This window comes from Hippocampus bargibanti, linkage group LG19 (assembly GCF_051943395.1).
Source record: "Hippocampus bargibanti isolate YZ-2025 linkage group LG19, ASM5194339v1, whole genome shotgun sequence".
In the NCBI taxonomy this organism is placed as follows: Eukaryota; Metazoa; Chordata; class Actinopteri; order Syngnathiformes; family Syngnathidae; genus Hippocampus; species Hippocampus bargibanti.
The window spans coordinates 7,331,198-7,350,530 of NC_142752.1; the positions used below are offsets into that span (position 1 = coordinate 7,331,198).

The window sequence follows — 19,333 nt, forward strand, 5'->3', positions numbered from 1 at the left end:
GGCAGTGAATGAGTTAAAGTGACAAACACTTTGATCAATGGGTCAGCCAAACCTTCCAGGAATCAATGATGTTCCTCAGCTTCCACATTGTTTTAATAAAAAAATATACATTTGGTAATTTCAACTACAGTAAAGTCTCGTTATATCGATATTCTCGGGAGTCCGAAAAATATCGATATAACCGGGACTATCGATATATCCGACCCTGCGCGCATGTAATTTTCTCCTTGCGTTGATAGAAATAGTATCGTAATAAGCGGTACTATCGATATAACCGATATCGATATAACGAGACTTTACTGTAAAATGAAACCCAATACTGCTATCTGCTGGCCATAGATAGTATATTTTACAAGACTGAATATTATTTCAGGATCTATTCTGATAATGTTGTCATAAAATAAAAAAGTAACACATTACACCTCTCTCTCTCTCTCTCTCTCTCTCTCTCTCTCTCTCTCTCTCTCTCTCTCTCTCTCTCTCTCTCTCTCTCTCACAGCGATACATCCAGCCATCTTCCCCTTCCACCCTCCTCCTCCCAGCCCCTAACAGCTGCGCCTCTCCAGCCTTCCTTGACGCCGACTCCCCGAATACTGATGAGCCCAGAGAGCCACGCACCTCCTCCTGGCGTTGCCTTCGCTCCCTCACAGCGGCTTGCGCAACAACAGTGACCGAGCAAAGGCGTGTAAAGCGCAGACCCCCCATTCTCCCCACCGCAGCCCGGCCGGCTCTTCTGTACTCTAACACGGACCTTCGGAGTCGATTTATCCGACAGGCGGCGATGCGTTTGCCGCTGCTACCGCCGCCCGGCCAGTCTTACGTCGGTGTCACTGCCTCCGCTTGGATTCGGCAACCGTGAGCATATCTGAACCTCCGGGAGGAGCTATGCCACTACCCAGCTGCAGTCCTCCTCCTCCTCGGCACAGTCCCTCGGGCTCCCTCGCTACCTGCCCGGAGGCACCGACGCAAGCTTGCTGAAGAGAAAAAGAGTAAGAAAAAAGGCCCACAATCGACACTTCTACACCTCCCTTTTTTGTGGGGCCGGAATTCAAAGCCTGACTTGACTGCTTTTCCCTTGGATCATGCAGAGATTATCACGACGTTGAAGGAGAGCGAAAAATTAAAGGATGGACCCGGTTACGTGTGTCTTGGGGTTACTGGCGCTGCTGGTGGAGGGCATCCGTTGCCAAGGAGTGTACGGTGAGTGAGCGTCACGCGTGGACATGACCTTGCAAAAAATAATAGATCAGATTGCGACGCCGAAATGAATGAATTCAGCACCCCCGTGCACACTCGGATTCTGCGGCAGTCATGCGCTGGTGACAACGGGAACCTCATCGCGGAAGGGAAGTCGCACTCTGTTATGTCACAGCCTTTCATCTCTTTTTCTGTGCAACCGGTGGTACGGACGGGCGCTGTGTCTCCATCATGATTTGGGATGGGAGCTCACGTGTGCTCTAGTTACAGCAGACCTCAATGTGATGTGTGCGTGTGCGTGTGTGTGTGTGTGTGTGTGTGTGTGTGTGTGTGTGTGTGTGTGTGTGTGTGTGTGTGTGTGTGTGTGTGTGTGTGTGTGTGTGTGTGTGTGTGTGTGTGTGTGTGTGTGTGTGTGTGGATGGGTTGCTTGTCACCTGGCACCGTTACGTCGAGTTGTCTTGTCGTATGTGCAGGAATGATGCCGGTGTGTTTTGTGCACTGTGGAAGCTGCGAGGAGCCTTACCCGCAAAAAAAGAAGAAAAAATCTCTGCACTTAAGGTGTTGACATTCAGATGCACATTAATAGACAACAACGTCCCGTCATGGAGGAGTTGGTTGATGGAACAGATGGGGCTATGTGGTGTTGTATTTTTTTCCCTTCGCCTCCTTTAACTCCCCTGCGCTTTTGTGCCGCCGTGCCGTGCATTCTGAAAATGGTCATCACCCCCCTCCCTCCCCTACCCCCGCGTCCTCATCACTATTCCGCTCTTAGTGCCGCATCTGCTTTGTATGCACCTATACGAGCGGGACGGTGCCACGCGACTATTTGGGAAAAAATACTTGCCCATAGACTGTCGCTTCTCCTAATTGGGGTGCGTTCTACTATCTTTTTGACTGCTTTATTTCCTTTGTATGGTAGTTGTCCATGTTAAGCGCTTTGTTCCAGATTCAGCTGTTGTTAAAGCGCTATAAATCAATATGAATTGTATTGTATTGTTATTTACCGGGAAGCTTAATCAGAATGAACTAAAAACACTTGTAAACACATTATTGACTGACATGAACACAGCGGGCAGGGTGGATTTGCTGTGAGAAAGCAGGACCTGATGATACAGTGTCAAAATGGGCAATGCGTGTGAATGTCTGGGTGCGAGCTGTGGCAGACAGCAGCTTTTTTTAGCGTGAGTGTGATTACTGTTTGCTTTGCTGCCCTCATTGCTCTGGTGCTCCTTTCCCATTCCCAAGAGGGCATCTTCTCTCAAAATGTCATGCAGCTCGGTAATTTGAATCGTTGTTCTGAAGTGCGACTGTGCGGTGCAAGCCGCACCCAAAAGGCGTTGATTTACCTCATCTGCCTGTCGCAATTTGTAAATTTTGGTGGTGGTGATGGACCCCAAAAAAGCAGGTAGGGTGTCTTTGACAAATTATATTAAATACAGTCGGCAGGAACAAAATCTCAAACAACAAAGTCATCAGAACAAAATGGTCCAAAGTAGAAAACAAAACCATATGAGTAAAACATGACAAGATGAAACAAACCTGACAAGGTGAAACAAACACCTAAATGGTCATGCCCAGAGTCATTTTAACTGCCACTGACTAAAACGACCAACACCTGTGCAACTGCAGGCGGGGCCCGAAAGCGCCACCCGTTGGTCGCAAACCGAAACGTGACATTGTCGAATAATAATGAAGCCATCCTTAATCGATTACGATCCATGTATCGATGATGAGCGAGCACTGCAAGTCATCGATGATTTCAGCACGGCCCCCTGCCTGACAAAAGAATAATCGACTACTTTTCTCTGTTGTTCCAAAGATAAGAGCGTTTTGGAAACCCAATATGAATATAAATCATCCTGTTAAACAATCTCGCATTGATCGCAGGTTCCGGAATGGAATCAAGATGGCCTTTCGCCGCACGCTCTGCGGCCCATCAACAAAACTATCGCGGTCTGAATGATCGATGATGAGACCGGATTCCGATAGCGGCCCGGAGGAACCCGCAAGCCGGCAGTTGTGATTGTGATGAAATGCTGGCTTAATTAAGCGTTGTGAATTCAATCGAGTCCCAAACAAGCCCGAGATGAACGATTAAATTAAAGTGTCATTTCGCTTATTTATCCGCAGTCATTTCTTGATTTGATGTTTTGTATTGAGCGTCGCGGTCGCAGTCGTCGCGGATTTCCATGTGGAGGCAAAAGAGTGAAGTCACGTCAACACCCCCACAACACCCCAACTAAGCGATGTGGCCATTTAGGGAGAAGTCAAACACCAGTGAGTTAAGTAACAGCGCCGAAGTCATTAGAAGGGCCCGATGTGGGCCGGTTACCCCCACCAGTCCCCCAAAAAAACGACATGGCTCCAAGCCACGGAACAACATCTGCTCGCCTGCTTGTTTTTATTGCGCACATCACACACAGTCCAGTGCACTCCCAGGAGATAACGTTAAAATTTCATCGCGACCAGCTGATCCTACGGTGTTTGGCAACAAAATTCAAACAAACTTTTAGATAGTCGCGAGCGAGGTAAATAATCCGTCATTTGCTTGCCACCTTGGAAGTCACATATCTAATTTGATGCCCGGCCAAAATATTTGTCATTACGTACAAATCACATAAGAAAAGAGGCAAAGCACTTGTTTTACCCCAATTAACTCATTCACTGCCAAACATGTGCAAAAATGGTCCCACTCTAGTGCCAGGGTTTTTGTCATTGTCACTCAAATTCCAGGACCCACAGAATATTGAGTTTTAGGACTACATGAACATTCAATACGGTGTTAGAAACCTTATACTATCTTCTTTCATTAAAAAAAAAGAGTTTATTCCTAAATTATATGTATTTCGAGTTATGAGCTTGAAATGAGGGCGGCTGTCCAAAATACAAATCAATAGACACGTATTGATTTATATAGTGCTTTAACAACAGCAGAAGCTGGAACAAAGCGCTAACATGGAAAAAAAGGAAATGCTGCCCTCTCGTGGAAGGGAAAATACTTTCATAGAGGTCTGGCCAGCGCTTTATCTGCACTCACCGCAAGAAAAAACAAAACTTGAACAAATTCGTGAATGACGCTCCACGTCATATTTTCAAATGAAACATGACGAGCGCCCGACGCTGCTCCCGCGGTCCCGTCTACGCATCAAAGTCAGTCGGCGGCAAACTCCCCATGGATCGCATTTCGCTCATGCCGCACAGCGGCGGGAAAAAGTTCCCGACGGCATTCTTTACCTCTGCCCCGCATCCTGCGTTCTCCTTCCCGCTCACATTGAAGTCCAAGCCATTGGCGCTTGTGTCTTTTCATGAGGCCCGGTTCAGACGCGCTGGCTTCTAAGCTATGCAAATGTGAGCTGCCAGTGAAACTAAAGCCGTCTTTGTTGGCACTCGGAGCCACCTTCCACGGGGTCCTTCATCATTTCCTTGGATCGGGATCCGAGTGTTTCCCCGCTGTAATGAGAGCGAGGATAAGTCCTTCGACTTCCATCGGTCGGAAAATGAGAGGGCAATACAGAAGGGCCACGTTGAGAATAGCCTTGTGGGTGGCGTGTTACTCAAACCAACACTCCAGTTCTCTTTGGACCAAAGAGAGATTTGCTGACTGCATATGCTCAGCATGGAACTGTGTTTTAGCCCACGGTGTGGATTTGCCACGCGCTGTCCGTTTGCTACTTTGAATTAGGCCCGTCAAGGTGGATCCGTCTTGTTGACGCCTGGAGACAAAGTTCAAAAGACAAGCGGAACCTTTAATCCCTCATCAAGAGTTCAGCGACGTTCGGACTCGACGTTGCCTCCCACCGCCGAACACGGGATTTAATTTCATCACGTCCTTGTCATTTGCCAGCCATGTTGAACACTCAATGCGATACTTTACCACAGTAATCCAGTCTCGGACCTTCGATTGAACTTTCTTAAGCTTCTCTGCTCAGTTTAGGTAAAAAAAAATGTTTACCTTTGATTGCTCTGTTATGTGACAATCACAATACAAACTGGTAACAATTGTACTTGTGCGCTTTTACATTGGGGGTCAGGGAGGGGGTTGCACGTCATTTTACTGTTTTGGTTGCTGCTAATCTGCTGACGTGTTAATTGAATTACTGCTCCCCCGCGGTTCAACCGATGCCTCTTTCGTCAACCTGCCACAATTGCAAGGTTTATGTAATGCCTTTGCCTAGCCTCGCAACAACTTCTGCTCCCCGCAACCATTTTATCCAAAGTTATGGTGAGTGGCAGCGCTTCCAATCACAGGGAATTATACATGCGAGCACTCATCAAAGACACACGCGTGATGAGAGTACTTATTGAATATGAATGACCGCCCCCCCGTCTTCTGTCACTCAGTGGGATTGTCTTTGTTAAGACAAACTGGCAGTAGACTCGTTTTGCAGTGGCTGACCCTGCCGGGAAGTAACGCATTCGGGAAAGTAACGCGTTGATGACAACATTTATTTATTCATTTTTTTTGCCGTGTCAGAGCAGACATCGTTTTTTTGGACTTTATTGGGGCCATAAATCATTCCTATCTTTCGTCTTGGACATGAAGTATTATAAATCCAAAAGTGGACCTGGTTGTTACGTACTGTGGTGTTATGGTATTTACTCATTCACTGCCAGACGATGTGCAAAAATGTGTCCACTCCAGTGCCAGGGTTTTTGTCATTTTTACTCAAATTGCAGGGCCCACAGAATATTGAGTTTTAGGACTACATTAACACTCAATGCAGCATAAGAAACCTGAGACTCTCTTCTTTTATCAGAAAAAGGAGTTAATTCCTAAATTATATGGGTCTGGAGTCAGCTTGACATGGGGCGACTGTACCAAATACAATGCAAAACATACATCTTGGTTTATATAACACTTTAACTGCTGAAGAGGGAATAAAGTGCTAACATGGAAAACCAAAACCCGAACAAATTGGGGACTGGGGCTCCACGTCATATTTTCAATAAATAAATTCAGGAATGGCAGTGAATGCGTTAATCATCCATAATTGCTGGTGTAATGTGAGGTTAATAATCATGATGCCCGTTGATTATTTTGCATCAGGAGGTAATAAAATCCAGATGTTTTTTTAAGAGGTTCTTTATTGCCTCATAAGGGGTTATTAATCATTGGACCCGTTTATTGTTGGGTTTTTTTCTTGCATCAGTCATGTATTTTATCGCAATTTTCAGTGTACTTTAGTTATTTTGCGATTTTCGGAAAATGAAAAAAAAAAATACAATCATCCATACTTTATGGCCCTATGAGGGTGATTAAACATATTTGATTGTTTGACATCAGAAGGTTATTAAATTAATTTTACACTTTACTCGTGTAAATTTTGTCATTTTTTTAATAGGGGTTATACATTTCAACCTGACATTCTTTGTGGCTTTATTAGGGGGTGATAAAGCATTTTACCCCCCGGCCCCGTAACACAAATCAGTTCGTTATATCTTCAACTTTGTTTGTTCCGTGGAAGTTGCAAATTCCAACTTGGCAATGTCCAATTTGCTCGCTTTGCGGTGGTTGTTGATTTGAACGGTCATCTCAACGCATAGTATTTGAAACCAGTGATCAAATTCCTTTATTTGTTTGTTCTTACATCACCTGAACCTCTCTCTGCGTTTTACACGCAATGTCAGACAACTTAAGATGTGGCCCGCTGTCTCATTAGTGAAGTTGTAAGTACTCATACAGCATCGGCAAGAGGCTAATGCTAGGCTTCAACTATGTCATTTCAGCCCACACGGGTCTACTAAGTGCTTCGATTGTCGAATGACGTCTGTTGTCATAGCGACAGTCCACGAACCCGCCATTTCCAAAGTGTTTCCACTCTCCCGGCATCCTCCTCTTCATCCACTGGGCCTTCACGTCGCGAAGTTTTCGTCCCAGACCCGGAGTGATTGCAGAAGCGCGAGCGGTCGTGCACGAGAGGAGATTAAAAAAAAAGGGTGAAGGGTTGAGTTAGCGGTGGCGGAGTTTGATGTCCCCACTCCCCAATAAAAGAAAAAAAAATGCAGCAGCTGCAAGGTGACAGCAATAAGCTCTTATCTTGGTGACCATGGCAACCGCGTCTTCAGTTGTCTTGACATGATTTTTTTTCGAAGGCATTGTCCGTGTTCATTTTATTGGTTCACCAAAGCCCTCGATTCTAATCTCTTCAATTTCAACATTCTGTAAGGAACCCGCCCCTTTATTCCTTTGCAGGTTTGCATTTTTACGCCGGTTATAAATTCATTGTGTAATGGCTTTCCAGGGGCCATAAATCTGTCTCATTTTGATCTTTTAATATCATGCCATCATAAAATCTCGATGCCCCTTTTTACTTTTTATTTTTTACAGGTGAGTATTTTTTATCGCTTTACAGAGGCTGAGCATTGCACTCTTTTCCATTAACGACAATTTTTATGACACAGACGCTCTTCTATTGTTTACAAGTGGATATTTTGTGGTGGTCATACAATGTTTTTCCGTTTTATTGGGGCTGAAAATATTTCCATTCTTGAATCTATTTTTGGGTATGGGGAGGAAGAGAAATTCTTTATGGAAGAATACAGTGGATATAAAAAGCCGACATGTTATTTGGAAAGTGTGTAGGGTATAAAATGTGATTTCTGTGTGTGTCTTTGTTTGTATTGTATTGGATTGGATAAGATATGTTAGTCTCGCAGTGGAGAAATTTACATTTCCAGCAGCAAAGTGATGAAAGTAAAAGGAAAGGAAAGAAAGAAGTAGAAAAACAAAATGCAGGAGCTTCTGTAAAGGCAGACACACTCGTCAAACAAACAACAACAAAAAACAAATAATGTCACACAACACAAACAGCAGACAGTCATTCAATTTTATACACCTTCTGCACCCTCTTTGTTGTATGAAGCAGTTCTAGATGAAAGAGGAGAGGATCAAAGTGTCCTTCTCACTTATGGATCAGGGACGTCATGGTGAAACGTGCATGTCTGCTCCAAGCTAAATGTTGAAATCAAACACAAAGCTGTAATATCCGTTGACAAAGATATTCTCACATCTGTCCCACTTAAATCCGCTTCAATTCCAAGCCGTGACATATGCATCGGCGTGGCCTAAAATGCTGAAAAAACATCCATATCTGTTCCACACGATGCACAACAACACAAAATGACAAAAGAAAACACAAAGACAACAAAAAAAGCACATTTCATAAGAGCATTTGCTGACGGCTCCCTGTCCGGGCGCCATCTTGGACTTCGTTGGTCAGTATTTTAAGCTTTTGGGTTTTAGATACCTTATCTAGACCTTATACTTGACTTCTAGCGTTAGGGGCGAGAAGCTCTGAGAGAAGTCCTAATTTATGCACGGAAGGAGTTTAGGTGTCCGCAGTTCTTATTCGGTAACCTAAGGTGATGGGCGGCGATTCCTTAACTCCTTAACCTAAATGGAGGCTTGATTGGGTGAACGCGCAGGTCAATAGTCAATCTGTTGCTGATTGTGTGCTGACTGCTTATGGGGGGATTGATGGAGGGCGGGGGGTCGTGGAAGATGTTGCTTTTTGCGCACCTTGAACCGCCGCCAAGCACAAATAATGTGTCACTTGCCGCCGATCCCCCTTCCGAAGCCAATTGGGTAAATAGATTCCACCTTAGTACTCGACGGTGAAACACCACCGTTGTTAAACCCATTTCACGCAGCCGTCACGCAGTCACCAAATGAGAGTGGGCTCCTTCATCCTTGGCTCAGCGGCGTTGTTAAAGTTTCACGACGTGGATATTAAACACCTAAATCCACGCTTTGCCGACACGGGCGACGCAATTCAAACAACGTGTCAACAGCGGCATCTCTGGATGCATTAATGATGCCCTCCAAAGAGGTGCAACATGGGGGGGGTGGTTCTATATTTATATCCTCAGACACATTCCGCCACACACACTGAAAAATATTCATGAATTCAGCTGCGCCGATGCCGCAGTTGGGGAAATGTTGGCAGCATCCCTTTAGCGGTGAGAGGCCTCCTGCAATGGGCAGTGCTCTATGTATGCATGTGTGTGTTTGTGTTTGCCCCTCGTGGCTTTCTGGGATGCTACTAAGGTAATAGGATGTGTGACGCCCACGAAAAATCCTTTCTAGCCTCTGGACAACTGATCTTTCAATCACAGCATGCTTCTGCGAAAAAAGAGGAAGGCTTATTCTTTCAACTGGCAAACATCAAACGCTCCCCGGTGACGGAAAAGCCCGTTAGCATATTGTGACACCGACACGTGCGGCGGCCATCGCCGGTTGATCAAATACAATCGCGCCAGGGTGACGAATAAGTCATAAGTAAGCGTCTGAAGATTGTCTGAAGCGTTCGTTACGTTTCAAGTTCGTGGGAAAAAAAAGTCGAAATTTCAGCGATGATGTCATCGTCGTGGCAAACCTTAATTTCATTTACAATACATTATCACATTTACTTGTTATCACTCAGCAACATTGCAAATTTGTGTTCTTTTTTTTGTAAGCGTCAATATGAGTCGATCATTCAGAATGTCGCCACTAATTGCTTTGTTGATCCAAAAATAGAAGAATCAACTTAATTGCATGAGGGCTAATCAGTGCGGCGGCGACGTCAACCCGGAAGAATCAACTGCTTCGATTTAAGTGATGCGGCGAATGAGCAAACGTTTTATAATTGCCACGAATTGGCTAGGGCCACACGATGCTCTTGTCGTTTATTTACTGTCGACGCAAAAGTCATTGGCCGTCTGTTTTCACGTTTAAATGACCTTCTTGTGTGAGGCTCATTTTAACTCATTCGCTGGCATTCCTGAATTTATTCGGGCATTGAAAAATGTGACATGGAGCGCCATTTCCGAAGTTGTTTTGTTTTTTTATTTGCCCAGGTGCTGATAAAGCACCTGTCAGACCTCTGGCAATGTTTTTTCGCTTCCACGAGGGGGCAGCATTTGCCTTTTTTCCATGTTAAGCACTTTGTTACATCTTCAGCGGTTGTTAAAGCGCTATATAAACAAATATGTATGTATTGCATTGTATTTTGGACAGATTCCCTCATTTCAAGCTCATATAGCCCCATACTCATAATTTAGGAATAAACTTTTTTTCTGATGAAAGAAGACAGTCTCAGGTTTCTTACGCTGCATTGAATGTTTATGTAGTCCTAAAACTCAATATTCTGTGGGTCCTGCAATTTGAATGAAAATTACAAAAACCCTGGCACTGGGGTGCACACATATTTGCACATTTGCTGGCAGTGAAATTGTAAAATTCCCATTGGAGTTGCCTTTTTTTGTGGGGGGAGGCATGTTCTAAATGTAGCAGGCTCATTCATAAGGCATGCTGCGGTAGTGGGGGTGGGGGGTTCATAATAAGGTAATGATTACTTCAGTCTGTATTCCTCAATGAATTTCCACTTTAGCGTTCATTTGGTAACGTTGCAACATTGTAACACTCACCCGCGCTTTTGCTACTGGAGCATCACTCTACGCATGCGTTACCGCAATGGTTGATGGACTTGTTAAAGTCACAGCGCCGCGGGCAAGAGGGCACGTTGGAGCCATGCGGCTAAATTGGCCTTATGGAATTAAAAATGCAAAAAAATGGACTTTTGTTTTTATAGCCGGCATGTGGAACACAATGGAGGCGGCAAGCCTTTTAACCTCCTTCCTCCGGCAGTCGACTTGCTAACCAAGGCGGCCGCCATTAAAGATCTTGCATTATGGAAATGAGTTCCGACATATTCCTCGCGCGGCGGCGAGATGCAGAGCTGTAATGAGGGCCCGGCGATGTAAACTGCTAATAAAGCTATGAACAGAAATAGTTTGCGGGTGGATTGCAAATCAATTTGAGGGTGCTTGGAATGACGCCTGGTTGTCATTTGTGGATTGGTTGATGCTTTTTGTCTTTTTTTGCTTAAAGGAATATTTGGAACCATATATTAAGCAGAAAAAAATATATGAATGACTGTATTTTCTGGTGTATTAGGCGCACTTAAAAGCCTTGATTTTCTTAAAAAATGACCCTGTGCCTTATACGTAAGCATGCCTTATATATGAAGGAGTACTGAGCCACAACAGGTCTCACAACTACTGTCAGCAGCCACTGACTCCATTTTGCAGGTAACCCCAGCCTCTATTGTGGCGCCTTATACTATGAAGTGCCTTATATTTGGGAAATGTTTTGATATTTATATCCGGCCTGGTAGTCGAGTGGTTAGCACACCGGCTACACAGTGCAGAGGTCGCGGGTTCCTATCCCGGTCCGGCCTCCCTGTGTGGAGTTTGCATGTTCTCCCCGGGCCCGCGTGGGTTTTCTCCGAGTCCTCCGGTTTCCTCCCACACTCCAAAAAACATGCATGTCAGGCAGTTTGACCACTCCAAATTGTCCCTAGGTGTGAGTGTGAGAGTGACTGTTGTACGTCTTTGTGTGCCCTGTGATTGGCTGGCAACCAATTCAGGGTGTCCCCCGCCTTGTGCCCGAAGACAGCTGAGATAGGCTCCAGCACCCCCGCGACCCTAATGAGGAATAAGCGGTACGGAAAATGGATGGATGGATATTATATTTGGGTAAACATTTTTCATTCATTCATGTGTACGCCTTATCGTCCAGTGTGCCTTATATTTGGAGAAACTGAAAATACACCCTTCATTGGGGTGCGCCTTATATTCCTGTGCGCCTTATACTCCGGAAAATACGGTTGTTCATGTTAGTTAGTAGTGTAGTTTGTGTTTACCTGATCTGGTTAAAACAAGGTTTTTCACTCCTTCACCCTTATATTTTTTCCATCATCCTATCCGAACAACAAACTTCGCCCACTCTTGCTCGTTGTACAAATTTCAAAGGGGGTTATTGTGTCCTCTCCGTGGCTTTCTCCCACACGTGGGTGCATGCCAGAGGGGTTGTTGAGGGAGCAAACGGACACGTGAGATGCTAACACATAGCCACATGTGAATATACTGCACGGTTCAGCCAGTGCTTTTTTTTGTTGTTATCAACTCAATAGCACTTCACGATGTCACAGGGTGTATATTTTTTGTGCGCCTGTGAGTGGGACACAATAAGCAACAATCCCTCGCTGTCTTGAAGATTCGCCTCCGTCGCCCCGCTCTCACCTCCCTTTTTCGAGTGCAACGCAGGAGGTGAGAGCGAGAAACCCTCAGCTGTCATCACAGTTTAGATCAGCGGTGTGTGCACGTCCGCACACATACCCACGCACACACATGCACGGCCTTCACCCGCGTCCCCAACCTCCAGTGGCGGATTATGCAACCACGAGAAGGAAAATATCCAGGGAAGGATCAAGCAAGATAAGCAGGAGGTGAAAGGAGACAGCAAGAGCCTCGTCTTCCTTTTCTTCCTGCTGACACAATCGAAGTGTGTGATTCAGAGGAAGGTCAGGGCCATTGTGGACCAGCAATTTAGAAGAAAAAAAATCAAGACACAAATTGAGGATCTCCCGATAAAGTCCAAAGTCACGGCTTGATCTAAAGGAGCCATTTTGCCCTATTTTTAAATTCCCAAAGTCACCCCTCGCCACGATCAAACTTGTATTTGTATGAGCAAGTCAAAGGCCCCAAAGAGATCCGTATCTCATCTCGTTTAATTAGTGACGATTCCACCTTGTCGCGACAGGTGCCATCAAAAGTGCCGCCGTCCTCTCCAGGGGAATTAACCCAAATGAGCCCCCAATCAGAAGCAAGTGTACTTTGACAGATGGTTGACACTAAATTGGAAAGTTTCTTGGCTCCCAGGTGGGCGGAGCATGACATCAAAGTTTGACGCTCGGTTAACTCATTCACTGCCAGACAATGTGCAAAAATGTGTCCAATCGACTGCCAAGGTTTTTTTCATTTTCATTCTAATTGCAGGACTCACAGAATATTGAGGTTTAGGACTACATAAACATTCATTGCAGTGTAAAAAACCTTAGACTCTCTTCTTTCATCAGAAAAAAAGTTAATTCCTTAATTATCTGGAGTTATATGAGCTTGAAATGAGGGTGGCTGTCCAAAATACAATGTAATACATACATATTGGTTTATATATTGGTTTATATAGCGCTTTAACAACAGCTGAAGCTGGAACAAAGCGCTAATATGGAAAAAAAGGAAATGTTGCCCCGTTGTTGAAGGGAAAACATTTCCAGAGGCCGTGGCCAGCGCTTTATCGGCTCCCCCGCAAGAAAAAGTAATACCCGAACCAATTTGGGAATGGCGCTCTCCGTCATATTTTCAATTCTCGAATAAATTGGTTAACGGCAGTGAATGAGTTAAAGATCAGGTCCAGAAAGTGAAGTGAAGTGATTTTTTTCCCCTTTTTTTAATGTGTCTTTGTCTTTCGAAAACAACAATGTTAAATTATAGTTGTGTGTTTTTGAATGCTAAAAAAGGTGAAAACAAAGTCCTGTTTCGCACCATAAAAAAGTAGCCAGATTTGATTTCCTCAAGTTGAAAACGCCGCAAGGCATGTGATTGTCATAGATAGCAGCTAGTGGGTCGCAAGTTTCAAAGTCACGCCACTGCCCGGTTAGGTATTATTTATTTATTTTCTGCTCATTTCTTTAATTGTATTCTATTTTATTTTTTTTACGCAAAATAGATAATCTATTCGCTGTCAATGGCGAGGGCAAAATGGCAAGGCCGCCGCGCCGTCATCTGCGAGCTTCCAACTAATATGATTTTGTTTGTGCAATCTAATAAAACACAAGAAATTCCCCCCTCTTTGCACTCTCGGCATCCTGGCGGAAGCGCCGTGATTGATGGCGGACGTGGCGTTGTCGCTCAAGTACGTGTTGAGCGAAAGGCACCTTGGGGACTTTTATGATGCGTGACGCAGCGTCCGGGGGATCGTTTTGGAGGGGCGTCTGTCGCCGTGTCTTTATAACGGCTCACCAAGTAGCGCTATCGCCAAGGAGATTTTTTCTGGCCTTTTTTGCCAGCTAAGACTTCACATTACTTCATTTTACCTCTGTGTAAGCTCTCAGTCGTACAAGAGTGGTCCATTGATGAAAAGGTTTCTTCAGCCGTCATCTGTACTTTTTTGAGGGTGTCAGACGTTTCGCTTCTCATCCCAGAAGCTTTGTCAGCGAACTAAAATTTTGCTGGTAGCTCAGGCCCTACTGTCCAGAGGTGGTGGTGGTCATGCTGATAATATGATACCAGAGTGAATGGGGCAATCAGGCCAGTCATAGACCATAATCAGTCAGGACAATAGAAGTAATCAGTGTAGCCTCAGGGAATAGTCCTCTTCTCCCCCCCAACCTTAGAGCAGGGTCCTATCATAGCAGAGGTCTGGCACTGCCACTTCTGGACTGTGGGAGTATATGTATAGGGCCAGAGCTTTAACTGTTGAAAGCAAACACGAAGCTGTAGCATCCATTGACGAAAAGAGATTGTGTCACATCTCTTGCCCCACGTAAATCCGCTTCAATTCCAAGCCGCCACAGTTCTACATACGCAACTGCGCCGATGCTCCTTTCTTCTCATCGTGGGCTCCTCAAGCCATGCATCCATCCATGCCGGCGTGAAGTTAGTGGATTACCATAGATGATCAAGGGCCATCCATTTGGAGCTTCGTATTTGACAATGTTGTGATTTTCCAATGGTTCGGTTTTAATGGAGTTTGACTACAAATGTCCATTATGGTTAGCTTCCTGCAATCCGTTGTAACAAGGGCCTTTCTACCATTTTTTATGTCGAGGTAGCTCTAATCTAGAGATTTTGCTCCACCTTTTGCAATCTTTCCCTAACTTTAATTCTCAACTGTACATTTTCTCAATTGTGCAAAACCTTTGCGGACCCTACGACTCTGCGCCAGCTATCTATAATAAAAGCCATCGACTTTAAATTAAGGCCACGACGTGTGGCCGTCCATCATAGGGGGTGCGCCGCTCTGGATAAAAACTTGGCAGCGTGATGCATGAACTTCCTTTCTTTGCACTCTCCCGACTCAATTGGGCCTTTCCTCCTCTTCTCCTGCTGTCCGAAGTGACTAACCTCCTCCCACACACTCCTCTGACCCATTTAACACTGCATGGGGGCTTCTGAATTTTTTTTGTATTCGGGGTGGGGTGGAAAGCAAGGGTTCATAATCAAATGGCAGATACTGTAAGCTGCAGCCCGCCACAAATGACTTTGTAGCACCACCACTGCAATGTGGATGTACGTATGTTAAATGACCCTGTCAATCAAAAGCAAACATTACACTGCCCAGTGAGCTTTTTACTGAGCAAGTTGCTTGTTTTGTAGCCACAAAGGGACATAAGTCTTCTTGTGCCGGTCCCAAGCCCGGATAAATACAGAGGGTTGTGTCAAGAAGGGCATCCGGTGTAAAAGCTTGGCCAAAACAAACACGCAGATCAAACCTCTAAAGATGGAGGACACTGATTTGCTGTGGCGACCCCTTCAAGGGAAAAGCCGAAAGGAAAAGAAGAAGACACTGCCCAGTGAGATCTTAATGAAGGCTCTTTGGAGGTCATTAGCAAGGTCATGTCATTTTACCTGCTTGTAGCCAAACCATGGTGATTCTCTCACTCTCTCGCTTTCATTCCGCGCTTGTTCCTTTGCACAAGGCGAGGTTACATTGCTCAATTTCATGGTCTGACGGGTCTTTCGCCTCACCAGGTATCACACTGGAGTGCACCGTGTCCCGGCAGTTATGGGGGAGTTTATTTCATTTCGCCTCTGCCACCAAACAACTATCAGAGGGATAATGGTGAGAAAAAAATACAATATAATAAAAAAATAAAATTCCGTTCCGTATGAACACCAACATTGTAATCCCATTTGGACGTTGAGGCTTCGCGGTAACGGTAAATTCGTTTATCTTTCTGCATCGGCGCTTCTTTGGCTGCTAATATCCTCATGTTGGACATAAGTGAGGAGGTTAGTTTATCTTTTGCTGATTTTTCTCCTTCAGGAACGTTTGTACTTGGAAACGTCTGAGCTGAGGTGAAAAAGGTGTTGTGGTGGCAGCGGTGCTGCTGTTGAATTGCACTGAGGTTTCGCTTGCTTCATGGTCGATTGTCGATACGAGCAAACTGCTAGCCAGGAAAGACAAGCCCCGCTTTGGATAAAATTTTATCTAAAAAAACCAGACGCTACGTCGCTGTAGCCTTGTTTGTTTGTCACCACGGTATCCCAGTTGGATTGGATTGGATTTGCCTTTATTAGTCTCGCAGTGGAGAAATTTACATTTCACAGCAGCAAAGTAAAAAAACAAACTACATGAGCTGCTGGAAAGGCAGCCCCTCTTGCTGTGCCGTATTGAAGTAAAAAGAACAAAAACAACCAAATAATATGACAACACAAAGACAATATTACAACACAAACACACAGAGAGTCATTCATTCTTAAGCACTTTCTGTACCCTCTTTGTTACATAAAGCAGTTCTAGATGAAAAAGGAGAGGATCAAAGCATCTTTTCACCAGTGGATCAGGGACATCAGGGTGGAATGTGCACGTCGCTACAAGCTAAATGTTGAAAGCAAACACGCAGCTGTAGCATCCATTGACAAAAAGAGATTGTCTCACATTTCCTGTCCCACAAAAATCTGCTTCAACTCCAAGCCGCGACAGTTCCACAACCGCATCGGCGCTCTGCGCTGGCGCTTCTTTCTTCTTATCGCGGGCTCCTCAAGCCATGCATCCATCCAGCCGCAGACTGTCCAACAGCACCGACCTTTCCATTGAACAAAGCGGTGACAGTGAAGATGCTGCCCATTACAGGCGCAAAAAAGCACAGTGGCCCCAGAGCTGTCCAGCGAAGCTAGTCGAATGGCACCAACATACTTCCCATTCAAAAACAGTACTGGCATATTCATGCTGCCGAAAAGGTGCAACTGCTCAGTAGTCTCCTCCTTGATGAATGTCGTGGCTGAAAATTTTGAAAAACAATCCGTATCCATTCCACACGACGCACAACAGCACAAGGTGACAAAAGAAAACACAAAAAAAGACAAAAAAAAAACAAAAAAAGCAAGGCTCATCAGAGCACTTGCTGACGGCTGCCTACTCGGGCGCCATCTTGGACTCCAGTTGCATGCCTAATTCAATGCCTGCTTTAATTGGCCCGACATGTTTGCATATATGTGCGTCGACAATAACTAAACAAATAAAATAAATCTCTAAAGGGACAATAAGTCCTCCTAGAAATATTTGCTTGTAAACAAAGTGGCGGCAAAGCCTAATTAAAATCACATTGGTTGTTTCTCAAGGCACTGTTTGGGGGATGTTGTTGAAACGGGTTTTCCAAACACTCTCATCTTGTTTGTTTTCTTAAAAACGGAAAAACAAACAATAAAAAAGTGCATTAGATATGTAATCGGGTATTTTGTTACATCTGCGGTCACGTTAGAACGGCCGCCGATTGAATGACAACCGGCCTATGAGTTGTCATCCAGTATATTGGCTTAAAAGTGATTTGGGAGCAATCAGCTGCAAAGTAATTAAAAAATAGTGAGTGTGTGTGTATAATAAATGGGAAATGTGGAACAGCTGTCGGGAGATGACAATTCCACGACGGGAATGGGGGCAAAGCACGTCCCGGTGCGACAGTAATTAGCGTTCGCGACGACAGGAAGACAAGGCCTCCTGCTGGCCAATAATGGAGACGTACTATTAATAATCATAACTAGTGCATCTGATGGGTACAGTAACCGATTAGCCAAATCGTTGAAATGTTCATGGGAGGATTGATTAATCATGCTGAAACAACCGAGACAAAAACGTGTCTGCGAACATCTCAGGTGTTGTTGTTTGAGTACAAAAAAAGTTGTTGGCCGAAATATCAAACAATCGCGATCAAGTCAGTCAGGATTGCAGCGATGCCGCAAAATGCAACCACGACATGGGCAATATTGTAATGAAGACCTATCATATTTTCCGGTGTATAAGGCGCATTAGAGTATAAGGCGCACCCCCAACGAATGGTGTATTTTCAAACTTTTTCCATAGGCGCACCACAGTGTAAGGCGCACCCCCAATACATTAGAACATTTTCCAAATATAGTATATCAATATGTAACAGTTTTCCAAATATAAGGCACACCACATTATAAGGTACTACAGTCGAGGCTGGGTTTATACAACTTCTTGTACAGGGGGAAATGGAGTTGGTGGGCTGTAGTTGTGAGATGTGTTGTGGCTGAATATTACTTCACATATAAGGCTCACCTGCATATAAGGCGCAAGGCGTATCTTATGAAGAAAATCAAGGCTTTTCGGTGTGCCTTATACACCAGAAAACATGGTACTAATCGCTAGGCCAGCTGCCCGTGTCAATGTCAGCAATGTGTGATTCAGAAACAAGGATTAAGAGGCTTGATTTTAAAATGAAGAAAAATTGATTTCTTCCAGTGTTGCGTCCAAATAAGGGATCGAACACGTCGCAAGCCCTTCATGATATTTGCCTGTGGGATCATTACGAATGATAGAGTGGATAAATCTCTTTCGGTCTTTCAAACCAACCCTTGAAAGTTAGTTTAAAAAAAAAATAATGCGGCGGACTCACTTGACCTTCACGCGGCAGCCCTCGCCGCTTAATCAAGAAATCCATCAAGCCTCCGCCCAAGCGCGGTGGCTTAATGTAACGTTGAGCCGCAGCTCGCGTTGCTCGACGGCCACACTCATATTTGTCTCAGGGAATTAAGCGACTAAAATGCAAAGAGCGGCGGCGCGGGGAAGAGCCATCGACGTAAACGATGATGGACGACCCCGACGATCTTCTGCAACATCTTCAGTGTGCTCGCTATTTTCGGTCAACTCTCAACTGGCGCCGCCATTTTCGATTATATTGAGCAGTATTTTCTCTTCATTGGCACACCCCAGCTATCCTTGAAGAAAAAAAAAATCTTTACATGCTTTGCATGATGTTATTTCGTTTTCTAACTCGTTTTCTCATCTTTTTTTTTGGCTTTTTTTTTTGGTTTTTCTTTTTTGGAACTTCAGGCCCAATCGTCGTGTCGGGAAGCCATGAAATATGCATGCCTTGCGAGAACCCAGCGACAACGCGGCAGCTTGTAAGCCGCTGTTCTCGGATCAGTAATCCAACAAGTTCACATGCGTTTCCTCGGGGTCCTTCATGAAAGCGTCAGCACCATGTCGGGAGTGTTGGACTGGTGTCTTCCCGCCAGCTTCTTAATTGTCTTGCGAGTTTCGCTATTGTCACCGGCGACCCCGCTTGAG

The 19,333-nt window shown here is 44.8% G+C and overlaps 1 protein-coding gene across 4 annotated transcripts in view; it reads left to right on the forward strand.

Annotated features, from left to right (window-relative positions):
• Window positions 1-560: 560 nt before the first annotated feature.
• Window positions 561-19,333, forward strand: part of LOC148883837 (MAM domain-containing glycosylphosphatidylinositol anchor protein 2) — a 121,243-nt gene continuing 102,470 nt past the window's right edge. For 3 of the 4 annotated variants that reach the window (XM_089021478.1, XM_089021477.1, XM_089021479.1), the window contains exon 1: window positions 561-1,200. In XM_089021478.1, the coding sequence (XP_088877604.1) occupies window positions 1,128-1,200 (73 nt within the window). In that variant the 5' untranslated portion in view covers window positions 561-1,127. The remainder of the gene's footprint in view (window positions 1,201-19,333) is intronic. The other variant, XM_089021476.1, reaches the window with a different exon arrangement.